Source organism: Herpailurus yagouaroundi, unplaced genomic scaffold (assembly GCF_014898765.1).
Source record: "Herpailurus yagouaroundi ecotype Mexico unplaced genomic scaffold, PumYag 221, whole genome shotgun sequence".
Taxonomy (NCBI): domain Eukaryota; kingdom Metazoa; phylum Chordata; class Mammalia; order Carnivora; family Felidae; genus Herpailurus; species Herpailurus yagouaroundi.
The window spans coordinates 8,812,763-8,825,294 of NW_024412452.1; the positions used below are offsets into that span (position 1 = coordinate 8,812,763).

General features: G+C 41.2%; 1 protein-coding gene and 1 long non-coding RNA gene across 7 annotated transcripts in view; one reads left to right on the forward strand and one right to left on the reverse strand.

Annotated features, from left to right (window-relative positions):
- EVA1A (eva-1 homolog A, regulator of programmed cell death) overlaps positions 1-1,981 on the forward strand; it is a 46,958-nt gene extending 44,977 nt beyond the window's left edge. For all 5 annotated transcript variants that reach the window (XM_040458401.1, XM_040458399.1, XM_040458402.1 and 2 more), the window contains one exon: positions 686-1,981. In XM_040458401.1, coding sequence (XP_040314335.1) covers positions 686-1,059 — 374 coding nt within the window. In that variant the 3' untranslated portion in view covers positions 1,060-1,981. The remainder of the gene's footprint in view (positions 1-685) is intronic.
- The window catches only part of LOC121019205 (uncharacterized), a 250,875-nt gene that overhangs the window by 34,008 nt on the left and 204,335 nt on the right, over positions 1-12,532 (reverse strand). For both annotated transcript variants that reach the window (XR_005785502.1, XR_005785503.1), the window contains exon 7: positions 7,773-7,825. This is a non-coding gene — a long non-coding RNA (uncharacterized LOC121019205). The remainder of the gene's footprint in view (positions 1-7,772; positions 7,826-12,532) is intronic.

Below are 12,532 nucleotides of genomic sequence, written 5' to 3' on the forward strand. Positions count from 1 at the left end.
AAGAAGAAGAGGAAGAAGTAGGAGCAACTGCTGCTGCTTACAGCTGTGATTAAAAGGTTATTCAGGGGTTGCAGGAGCGTATTCAGAAGCCAAGAATTTTCCCATATAGGCAAAAATGGGCTTTAAGCACAATACATCTATGAGAGAGAGAGAGAGAAGAAACAGAGAAATTGAGCATGCACACGAGTGGGGGAGAGGGTCAGAGGGAGAGAGAGAGAGAGAAAGAAAATCTTAAGCAGGCTCCATGCCTAACACAGAGCCTGCTGGATATCAGGACTGTAAGACCATGACCTGAGCTGAAAATCAAGAGCCAGATGGGCTTAACCGACTGAGCCACCCAGGTGCCCTTAGACACATACATCTCTTAAGCAAATGACATCTAAGTACACTTGTGCTTATAATAGGTGCTAAATAATACTTTTCTTTCTTTTATCTTTTTTTCAAAATTATTTCAAATTTAAAGTTGCAAGGATATAGGAAAAGAATCCCATACACCCTATACCCAGATTCAGTACTTGTTGATAATTATGTTCTGAATACAGTATGCAGTCTGTCACATAGGAAGGCAATATGTGTAACCATTGGAACTTTGAGGTGTGCTGAGACGTGTGCAAGGTGGGCGGGAGCTCTGTTTCCTCTGCGCATCTGGAGTCGACATCACTAATGCCTCTGTTTCCTCCCGCAGAAAACCCCGAGCGCGCAGCTCTGTACTTTGTCTCCGGCGTGTGCATCGGGCTGGTGCTCACTCTGGCCGCCTTGGTGATGAGGATCTCTTGCCACACAGACTGCCGGCAGCGTCCCCGGAAGAAGTTCCTGCAGGACCGAGACAGCAGCAGCGACAGCAGCGACAGCGACGACGGCAGCTCGGACACAGCGTCTGACATCTCCGTCAGGAGACACCGCCGCTTCGAGAGGACTTTGAACAAGAACGTGTTCACCTCGGCGGAGGAGCTGGAGCGCGCCCAGCGACTGGAGGAGCGGGAACGCATCATCAGGGAGATCTGGATGAACGGCCAGCCGGAGGTGCCCGGGACCAGGAGCCTGAACCGCTACTACTAGGGGCGGGAACGGATGCCCGCGTCTCAGGAAGCCACCGGGGAGGGCCAGGGTCCACCGGCAGGGTGGGCGCAGGGCTGAACGCAGTTCTGCTTAAGCCCTGGGGGCAGAGATAAGCAGGACACGCCCATTTCCCAGACAGGAGGACTCATCTTTCCTTTTCGATTAAATTCATGGAGAAGTAGAAAACCCAAGTCAGTTCATCAACCTTTCCAGGTCTTGGAACGGTGCTGAAAACCCTCTCCAACAATGTGGGTGGAGATTAGAGAAACGGGACTGTGGTTTCTCTTGATTTCTGAGGATCTCAGAAGTTTCTGCAGACTTCATTGCTTTGTGTTATTCCTTTACAAAAGGAAGATTTTCATGGCATGAAGGCTAGGAATAGCAGGGTGAACTTAACCCAGTAAATGCAATTTTCTAAATGACCCCATGCTATGGAGGTGATTCTCATCCAGATAGCATGATTTATGCTTATTATTTAAGGCTGATTTTTAAAAATCTTGTGTTGCAATGGCAACCTTGTCCATTTTAACTGGCACCTCAGGGATTAAAATCCTATTTTTTAGTATAGTTCCCACCTCATTCATGAAGATGGATAGAATTAATGTATTATGGGAGATGTGTCAGTGAACTAGAAAATATCAATAACCTCAAAGGATGAAGGGTTTTATTTTAAATCGTTTATAAAATATATATTAACATGCATATTTGAAGATGCTGCATAAGAATAAAAGATGTGTCTCCCCCTGCCTCCCCCCCCCCTTTGGAGGAAAGAAATTTTGTTATAAATCTACTCATGATTTTAAACATTTTGTTAAAAAAAACAAGTTTGAATTTCCAAGAAAAGAATGGGAATGGGAGATGAGGAATAAAGCCAAAATTAGGATGAGATAAAAAAAAAATAATAAATACTACATAAAATCTTTTTTGTTTCATGTCCATCTCTGTGGTTATATTTACCTTAAATGGCAGTCATTTCATAGGTGGCTATGGTCTTTTGCCAGGCTCTTTTAATAATTGGGGAATTAGGAGGAATGGAGAAACTGGAGAATAAAGAAATGGCCTTTGTGTGACTAACTAGGGACTTTTTTTTTGTAACATTTTTTAAAGTTTATTTATTTATTTTGAGAGAGAGAAAGCATATGCACAAGCAGGGGAGGGGCAGAGAGAGAGAGAGAGATTCCCAAGCACCTCTGCACTGTGAGTTATAGGTCTGTTGGCTCCCTTCTCTTGACATGCAGTGTGTTCCTTAGTCTGTCCCAGTGCTCCTGACCCTTCCTACTGAGAGTATCTCCATTGGCACCCATTGGTGTCATCAGTATGTCTGAAAGAATGGTCCTGAGACTTCCTCTGCTGGGGTCTCTATTGCTTTAGCAACCCACTGTCTATGATAGGGACTTGGTGGGCTGTCTTAAGAAGTGAATGATCACAAAGCTCTGTTTGCCCAGGGGACAATATAGTTAGCTTGAAACCTTGGTGGCTGGTCTGATTATACCATTTTGGGTTGCCTCATTGGCTAGTAACAACTGCCAAAAATCTTGTTAAATCAATGTCTTTGAGTCTGGGTTCCCACCCTTGTGCTTTCAGTACCTAGGCAATAATTGGCTGGGCTTTAGGTTAACCACATCCATCTCCATCTGTCTTTTAGAAAAGTGAAACATTGAGGTGTCTTCATCCCCAGGATTCATCCAAAGCTGATAACAGGGAAAGATATGACCCTCACTAGGCAGGGGCTAAGGGGGCAGTGGTAAAGGTGTTTGGGAAGGTTCTGGGTCATCTGGTTTTCTTAGTCCAATATCCTGATGCCTTTCTGCAAGTCCATACAAGTTCCCATTTTGAGGGCGGTGGGGGCTTTGCCTAAGGCACAAAATACTAGATAACAGTTTAACCCACTGCTTCACTTTCATATACCCAGGATTCCAGCTTTCAGTCAAAGATAGGGAGGCCTTACATTCCTTATCTTGACCCAAGCAGTTCTACATTTAGGTCTGTCACTCCTGGTTCCAGTTTCTGCAGGAGCACATTCATTTGCAATAGAATGATACCCAACTTAAGAGCATTTATTGGTTCATACAACTGGGAAAGGTGAGGTTGGATCTGGCTTCATGGATGATGGGGTCCAGCTGCTGAAACAAAAGTTTGTTCTTTCTCAGCTCTCACCTCTGTTTCTCTCTATTGCTGGTCTCATTTTCTTCTCCTTCAGAAGAAACTGTGACATATGTAGACCAACGTAGTGTATTGGATTAATTGCTACTGACCAAGCGTCCATACAGCCACAAGTGGTGTGTGTGTGTGTGTGTGTGTGTGTGTGTGTGTGTGTGTGTGTAGGCAGTTTCACAGTTTACTAAGCTCAGGAGACAGCATGGCAAGGATGCTTCTGATGCAGCTTCCCTGGTCTTCCATGTTTCCTCAGAGAAACACCGGCTGACAGTTAAACATCTGACATATTAGGAAGCATAGTCACCCTAGGAAACTCCCACCAACTTCCTTTAAGAGTCTCTTCCTACACTGTGAGGCACAGGTAGTCACTATCAACTCATGGCACATCTCAGCCCCCTCAGCGGAACCTTCACTAATGGCAGGGAGTACACTCCAGGCGCTTTTGGATTTAACATCATCCCAATACAAGGACACAAGAGGAGAGAAACATCTTGCTTCAAGGTTCAAGATTAAAATCACAGGGAAGGACTACTTGGCCTGGCTTGTGTAATGTGCCATTCTAGGAGTTTTACCATTACAGGTATTATATTTAAGTCATTAGGGATGCCTGGGTGGCTCAGTCAGTTGAGTGTCTGACTCTTGATTTTGGCCCAGGTTGTGATTCCAGGGTCGTGGGATCAAGCCCCATGTCAGTCTCTGCACTGAGTGTGGAGCCTTCTTAGGATTCTCTTTGTTTCTTTCTCTTTCTGCCCCTCTCTCTGGTTTTCACACACTCTCTCTCTCTTAAAAAAAAAAAAAAAAAGTGATTTTCTCATGGTCATGAGATTGAGCCCCACATCAGGCTCTGAGCTGATCATGGAGTCTGCTTAAGATTCTCTCTCTCCCTCTGCCCTTCCCCCCCTTATGTAAGCTCGCGCTCTCTCTCAAAATAAAAAAATAAATATAATAATTAAAAAACACACTTAAGTCTTTAATCCATTTTGAGTTAATTTTTGTGAGTGGTATATAATAGGGCCCAATTTCATTCTTTTGCATGTAAATATCCAATTTTCCCAGCATAATTTATTGAAGAAGCTATCTTTTTCCTATTGAGTATTCTTGGCTCCCTTGACAAATATTACTTAGCTACCTATGTGTGGGCTTATTTTTAGACTCTTGATTCTGTTCCATTGGTCTATGTGTCTGTTTTTGTGCCTGTATCATACTATCTAGATTTGTAATATGATTCGAAACCAGGAAGTGTGACACTTGCTGCTTGCATTTCTTGCTCAAGCTTGATTTAGCTATTTGGGGTCTTTGGTGGTTCCATATGAATTTTAGGATTTTTTTTCTATTTCTGTAAAAAGTGCCTCTGGAATTTTGATTGGATGCATTGAATCTATACATGGCTTTGGGTAGTATAGACATTTTAATACTATTAATTTTTCCAATCCACGAACATGGGATATCATTCCATTTATTTGTGTCTTCTTTAATCTCTTTCATTAAACTCTTATAGTTTTCCAGGTACAAATCTCTCACTACTTAGTTAAATTTATTCCGAAGTTTTTAATGTGTTTGATGCTATTGTAAATGGCATTATTTCCTTTATTTATTTTTCAGATGGTTCATTGTTAGTGTAGAGAAACACAACTGGGATTTTTGTACTTTGATATTATATCTTGCAACTTTACTGAATTTGTTTATTAGTTCTAAGAGTTTTTTGGTGAAGTCTTCTAGGTTTTCAATATGTGACCTGCAAACAGAAACAATTATACCTCTTCTGTTCTTATTTGGATGTCTTTTTTTTTTCCTTTTTATTTCCTAATTTCTCTGGCTAGGACTTCTAGTACTTTGTTGAATAGGAGAGCTGGAAGTGGGCACCCTTATCTTATTCCTGATCTTAGAGGAAAAGTTTATTTTTATTTGTTTATTTTGAGACAGAGAGAGAGAGAGCACAGGGGAGGGGCAGAGAGAGAGGGAGAGAGAGATTCCCAAGCAGGCTCTGTGCTGTCATTGGGGAACCCTACTTGGGGCTCAAACTCACAAACAGTGAGATCATAAGCTGAGCTGAAATCAAGAGTCAGCCGCTTAACTGACTGAGCCACCCAGGTGCCCCATTAGAAGAAAAGTTTTTAACTTTTCACTGTTGAGTATGATATTAGCTTTGGACTTGTCATATAAGGCTTTTTAAAAGTATTTATTGAGAGTTTTTATCATGAAAGGATATCTTTTTTTTTTTTTAGGTTTATATATTTATTTTGAGAGAGAGAGAGACAGAGAGAGCACAAGCTGGGGAAGAGCAGAGAGAGGGAAAGAGGAAGAACCAAGCAGGCTGAGGGACGATGGGGGACTTGATCTCTTGAACCGGAACTGTGAGATCATGACCTGAGCTTAAATCAAGAGTCAGAGGCTTAACCAACTGAGCCACCCAGTGCCCCATGAAAGGGTATCTTTAAATTCTTATGTTTTAATTGGAGTTACTTTATATTCATTGAGGATATCCATCCATCTCCCTTTGCAATAATTCATGTTAGATTCAAAGTTAACTTATTCCTGCCTCTCCTCTTGTTATACGAATTTTTTTCACATCTATTTATGTTTCTCATGGTACTTCTTCCCTTTCATTCTGATATTTTATTTACATGTATACATTGCTAGCATTCACTGTGTTGAAGCAAAATGGCAGTGCTTCCTGCCTATCGCCATAGCTTTTCACAACAGTTTCAGCATCTTCCTTATCAGAGTGGCTGTTCTGATAAAGGCAGCTAAGCTTACTCTTCTAATCAGCTTTGGGCAGAACAAAATTAGCCTCATTTATTATGTCTTTCCTCATCGCCTCAGCCTGTATTGAGATAGCACAAATTGAAAAATGGACCCCTCTTAAAAATTGTAATAAAAAAAAAAATTGTGGGCAGAAAGAGGTGTCAATCTGCTAATTGCCTACCAGCCCAAATCAGTCTGGATAGGTCAGGATACTTTATTTCTTTGCCCTAAATATTGGATTTAATATTTAACAAACGTAGAACCACTAAGTATCAGGCTTCAGGGTTAAGAGTCTCCTCAGGTCTATTTGAAAATCTGCATAATGACCTCACTTTATCATTAATTGTAGATTTGGAGATTCATGAATTTTTCTTTACGTTTTAAACATATGAATTGCTCTTTCACCCTGGGATAAGAATATCTTCCTTATATTTTCCAGATAGAGTCAAATATTCCTTTGTGTCCCCACTGTTCCTTTCACACTCACACTCTATGTGATTTTTGTGCATCTGCCTTTGTGCCCTAGCTTTTAAGCCCCGGTAGCTGTATGCTACTTTACTCACCTCTGTATTCTCAGTGTGCATGCAGGACCTGTAACACAGTAGCTTCTCATCAGTTTTGAGTTAATGAAATAACACAAAACCTCAGAGAATGGGAAACAGGGCTAACTGCAATGTGCTGTTCTACAGAGTTTCAAAGCCTTCACTGTTTGCAATGAAGATGATTTTCTTAAGTTTGTGAAGTTCTGCCTTATCTCCTTTCATTTACTCTTTCCTCTTCTGTTAACCATTTTCTTGTCTCTTTCAACTGTCGGATCTCTCCCGTCTTCTTTACATTAACTCAGCTGTGACCAGGTGGTGGGGCTTTCCAGGCACTTTGCAAGTTTAATCCAGCACTGAGAGTCTTACAAAATTCTTACAGGTTGATAAGGAATGGGCATACCTTCTTGAAATTGCAACAGCTATTCTTAACCTCATTGATAACTAGTTTTCCAGTTCCCTGGGCTTGAAACAAATAAAGGGAAACTTTTAAATCAGGCTTAACCACTGGGAGTGTGTCTCTTGTGTCTCCCAAATAGTCACCTCATCTATCCTTTGTTATTCCTACTTTCAAGATCATCTTGGCCTCACTTGATCTGAGGCACTTGACCTTCAGTTGCATTTAAAAATCTCCTTTCTATAGGAAAAAAACATCATTTGGTCCCTGAGAGAGGGAACTGCTATAAAAAAGTCTCTTTTCCTAGCTCTCTGCTCTTTCTTGGTTTCTTTCTTTCATCAGTGGACAGAGATCAGGGCCTAAAAGTGGTATCGATGAAATTCATCGATCTTAATTAATGGAAGCCCTTCCAGCTCCCATCTGAAGAACACAGGAACTTCTGAGGCTCTAAGAAGAAAGATTTCTCTGGGCCCAAGGCCAGGCCCCATATTTGGGAGTCTGCTCAGAATTGTGCAATCAACTCCACATAGTCAAAAAGACCAGGAGATGAACTAAAATCCGTCCCTTCTATTCCCGAAAATTTGTGTTTTTATCCATAGTCTCCAGTCTTTTCATGGAGAGTATTTGATGCCTTAGACTGTGTTACAACACCAAGTCTCATATATGTCTTTGGAATGGAAATATTGTTATTACTCAGTGTACTATCTGGATATTCCCTAGTGAATTCCTTGAATGGAAAGAATGCATTTCTGAACCAAGAACTTCTGATAGAAAGGAGAGATACACAAACAAAAAGACATTTTCTCCTTATGATATTACTGTTATTTTGCAGAATTAGACTTTTGAGTATCCAGGACTCAAGGGGCTATTCCTACCTTTTTGAATACGTCTCCAGGCAGCCAATTTATTAGTGTGTATTGAAGGGTATCTATAAGTGACAGAGGCAAAATAAAGTAGAAGTGATTTAGCTGAATCACATGAGCTTCTAAGGAAGTGCTTTGTAAGAGATTGTAAAGCAGAATTCTACAAACTGCAGCTTCTGGCCCAAATTCAGCATACTACCTGTTTTTGTACCACTTACAAGCTAAGAATAGTTTTTATATCTTAAAATAATTATATTTTATTTTATTTCATTTATTTTTTAAATTTATTTATTTTTATTTTTGTTTAATGTTTTGATTTATTTTTGAGACAAAGAGAGACAGAGCATGAGCAGGGGAGGGGCAGAGAGAGAGGGAGACACAGAATTTGAAGCAGGGTCCAGGCTCCGAGCTGTCAGCACAGAGCCCGACGCAGGGCTGGAACTCAGACTGTGAGATCATGACCTGAGCTGAAGTCAGACACCCAACCGACTGAGCCACCCAGGCACCCCTAAAGTAATTAAATTTTAAATGGTTATGCATGCACCTACATAATATCCTCAATTTTGCTTGGGGCACCTGGGTGGCTCAGCCGGTTGAGTGTCAGACTTCGGCTCAGGTCATGATCTCGCAGTCTGTGAGTTCCAGCCCCGCGTCGGGTTCTGTGCTGACAGCTCAGAGCCTGGAGCCTGCTTCGGATTCTGTGTCTCTCTCTCTCTGCCCCTTCCCTGCTCACGCTGTCCCTCTTTCTCTGCCCCTCCTCCACTCACGCTCTGTCTCTCTCTCCTTCGGAAATAAACATTAAAAAAAAAAAATTTAAAAAAATCCTCAATTTTGCTTGACCCACAAAGCCTAAAATTTACTATTTGGTAAATTTATTATTTGGTTATTTATGGAAAAAGTTTGCTGATACCTGCTTTAGCATAATCATCTGGAAATATCAACAAAGAATAGGATAAATGCAGACTTCTATTCCCTCCCCAACTGTGGCAGGCTGAATAATGATTCCCTAAAGATATCCATGTCCAGATTCTTGGAACCTGTGGTTATGTTACCTTACATGACAAAAGAGACTTTACAGATAGGATTAAGTTAAGGGGATAATTGATATAAGAGATTATTCTGTATTTTTGGGGTAGGCCCAATGTAGTCACAGGGTCCTTATAAGAGGGAGGCAGCTGGGTCTAAGTCAGAGAGGATATGTGATGAAGAAGCAGAGTTTTCAGGGATGTGGCCATGAACCAAGGAATATGAGCAGCCTCTAGAAACTGGAAAAAGAACAGATTCCCCCCTGGAATCTCCAGATGGAACCAGCCTTGTCAGCCCCTTGATTTTACATAAGGCTCACTTTGGACTTCTGAACTCCAGAAATATCAGATCATAAACTTGTGTTGTTTTAAGCCACTAAGTCTGTGGTAGTTTGTTACAGCAGCAATAGGAAATTGATATGTCTATCAGCCTGTGCTCCTTGGGTTGTAGAAGAATTATAGGCTTCACTATAGAGTCTCAGACAATATACAGCATGCCTATAGACAAGCTGGGTAAGAGGAAGAGGTGCAACTGAAGAAGAAGTTTAGAGTGTAGAACATGTAGCTGATTGCAGATTGATGGTTTTAGAGAGCATTTGGAAAAGGCACCCAAGGAAGGGCTCAATTGTAATCAGTTAGGGAAGGAGAACTGCCAAGAGGAATGTGGCTGAAAGTCAGGGGGAGGTAGATGATTGGCAGACCTGGGAGATGAGACATAGTTGCATTAGCTAGCCTCAGGTTTCAAATGACCTCCACCAGGTATCTATCTGACATCTAATGATGTCTCCATTGGCAGAAGAAGAGAAAGGACAGAGGCCCTTAAAATGACAAGGGTGTGTTTTTGTCAGTCATATAAACTCTGTAACTTCTTTTCAAATCAGAATATTTATCTCTACCTGCCTCTTGTGTTCAGATCAATTCTCCTGTCTCTAAGAATCCACCTGCCCATTTTATTTTCTGTAATTTGCACATGGCGGTATCCTTGGCAACCAGTCATTTGTCGCAGATACAGCCCTTAGAGCTCAAAATCAGGTCCTTATTTCAAAAACTATTCACCAAACAAAAAACTATTCACCAAACACACCAATATCTGTTAAGATAACGTTTCTCAAAATTATGTTCTGCACCTCACCAGTTACCACTCCTTGGAACTAGGGGTCCATAGACCCATAGACACTTTTGGAAGCACTTCCTTAAATCAGTAAAACTGAATGTAAAACACAGGTTAAAACTGAAATTTGGAGTGAGTTCCTGCGTGTGTTCCAGGCCTTCGAGGAGCTACCCGTACATACAATTCCTGAGGTTTTTCTCAGAAATTTGGGTCCATACTGAAATAGACCCTACAATTCAAAATTATTTATGAACCATATGAGTATAAAAGCATGAAAATCCAAAGCTACTTTTGGAGGGTCTCCCCAAATATCTGAGTAGTTTTTAAACTTTTCTGAACCAACTTGCATGTGAGCACAATGATGCACAATGTCCCCTTTCCCAAGGGACATTCCCTTGACATGCAGGATGCATTTCCCAAGGGACATTCCCTTGACATGCAGGATGCCCAACTCTACCCTTTTGCCTAACCTAAAAGTGTGAAAAACTTTTAAGAATGCTGAGGTTCCCGGGCACCTGGGTGTCTCAGTCGGTTGAGTGTCTTGACTTAGACTCAGGTCATGACCTCCAGGTTCGTGAGTTTGAGCCTCACGTCCAGCTCTGTGATGACAGCTCAGAGCCTGAAGTCTGCTTCGAATTCTGTGTCTCCCTCTCTCTCTGTCCCTCCTCTGCTCGTGCTTTCTCTCTCTCTCTCTCAAAATAAATAAACATTAAAAAAATTAAAAAAAAAAAGAATGCTGAGGTTCCTTTGTTGGATTTGAAACAGAGCCACAAGGATCAACCTTGACATACTGCAAATAAAGAGGCAGGCGATTTGTTAATTGAGTTTAACTCCTCTTACATACTCAGTGCTAAAAGGGTATTCGGCCGGTAATTTCTTGTTTAATTGTCTGTCTCCTCCACTAGATTCTGAGTTTTATGAGGTCAATAAACCTGTCTTTTCAGTATTTCTAGCACAATGTCATGCCTTAGTGTGTGCTCAGTAAACATACATTGAATGGATAGCTGAATGTTAAGTTTTTAGCATCCCAAATCTCTTTTGAAATTCAGAGGCAATTTTGGCATTGTTGCTATTGCTATACAAGGTGGCAATACTAATTGTGTTGTTGTTATTTTCTGCCAGGCTATTTGAGCTGCCAATAGGGAGAAATTTGTTCTTTTGGTAAAAATGAACAAATAAATAAAATAACCTCTGATTATATCTGGAGATTTTATTAATATGAGGAAAACCTATGAAAGAGTAGAATGTTGGGGTGCCTGGGTGGCTCAGTCAGTTAAGCTTCTGATTTTGGCCCAGGTCATGATCTCACGGCTCTTGGGTTCGAGCCCCGCACAGGGCTCTGTGCTGACAGCTCGGAGCATGGAGCTGCTTCAGATTCTGTGTCTCCCTCTCTCTCTGCCCCTCCCTAGCTCACACTCGTACTCTCTCTCTCTCTCTCTCTCTGTCAAAAATAAACTTTAAAAAAAACAAAGAAAAAGAAAGAGTAGAATGTTTATAAAGCATTTTTTTTTTTTTTTTTTTTTTTACCCCTGAGATTCCTTGGCATAAGTTCTAGACTTTCCACTGGTATCATTTCCGAAAGTGTTAACTGTGTACTTACTATGTTTAAGACACCAAGAGAATTGTGTCCTTTACCTCAGTTTGCAGAGGAGGTAAGAAAGTACACGACGGCCTCTTTGCAAAGTATAATATGATAAACATAAGACTGAAAGACACAAAGTGCTAGAACTTTCCAGCGGCTGGGGAAAATAGGCATAGAGCTGCCTCTGTTTCTCTGAAGCATTCAGCCTTAGGAAGAATGAAGTCCTTCTGACACAAGAAGGCCAATTGAATACACATTCAAAGTAGGTACACATCCATTAGCCATCTCTTCTTGAAGCAGAATGCCTCCTAGTTGGTTGAGGAATAGCATATACACCCAGTATTGGCCTTTTTCTACAGGAAGGGCAGCCTTATCAGTACATTCTAGTTACCAGTAATGTTTACCTCCACATCTTGTTCGTGCTTCATGCACCAGCATACTGGGTTATTTCTTCTTTACCAAAGCCTTTAGTAGATAAGTATTCTTATATATAACAGAAACTTATAAGACAGAAATCTATCATCCAAGATTATCAGAAACTGCCCATCTAATCTAGGCCTTCTGTCTATTAAAAATAATTTTAAATTACTACATAGGGGCACCTGGATGGCTCAGTTGATTAAGCGACCAACTTCGGCTCAGGTCATGATCTTGTGATCCACAAGATTGAGCCTTGCATCAGACTCTGTGCTGACAGCATAGGGCCTGGAGCCTGCTTTGGATTCTGTGTCTCCCTCTTTTTCTGCCCCTTCCCAGCTCATGCTCTGTCCCTCTCTCTCTCAAAAATAAATGAACAGTAAAAAAAATTTTTAACGTCTACGTAACAATTCCTTTCTGAATATCCACAGAGGTCTTGGAGTTGGGTCTAAAAGTGGTGAGGACAATGACAAAGGAGAGGAAGGACAGCATCCTGGTTGTAGGCAATAGTCAGAAAAAGTTTCAGAGGTGGAATCAGGGGCAGTGGGTAGTTCCATTTAGCTAGAGGCATGAGACATCTTAGGGAAGAGGTGGGGATTAAATCCTAAAAGGTAGATTAGATTCTAGTTTCTGGAGA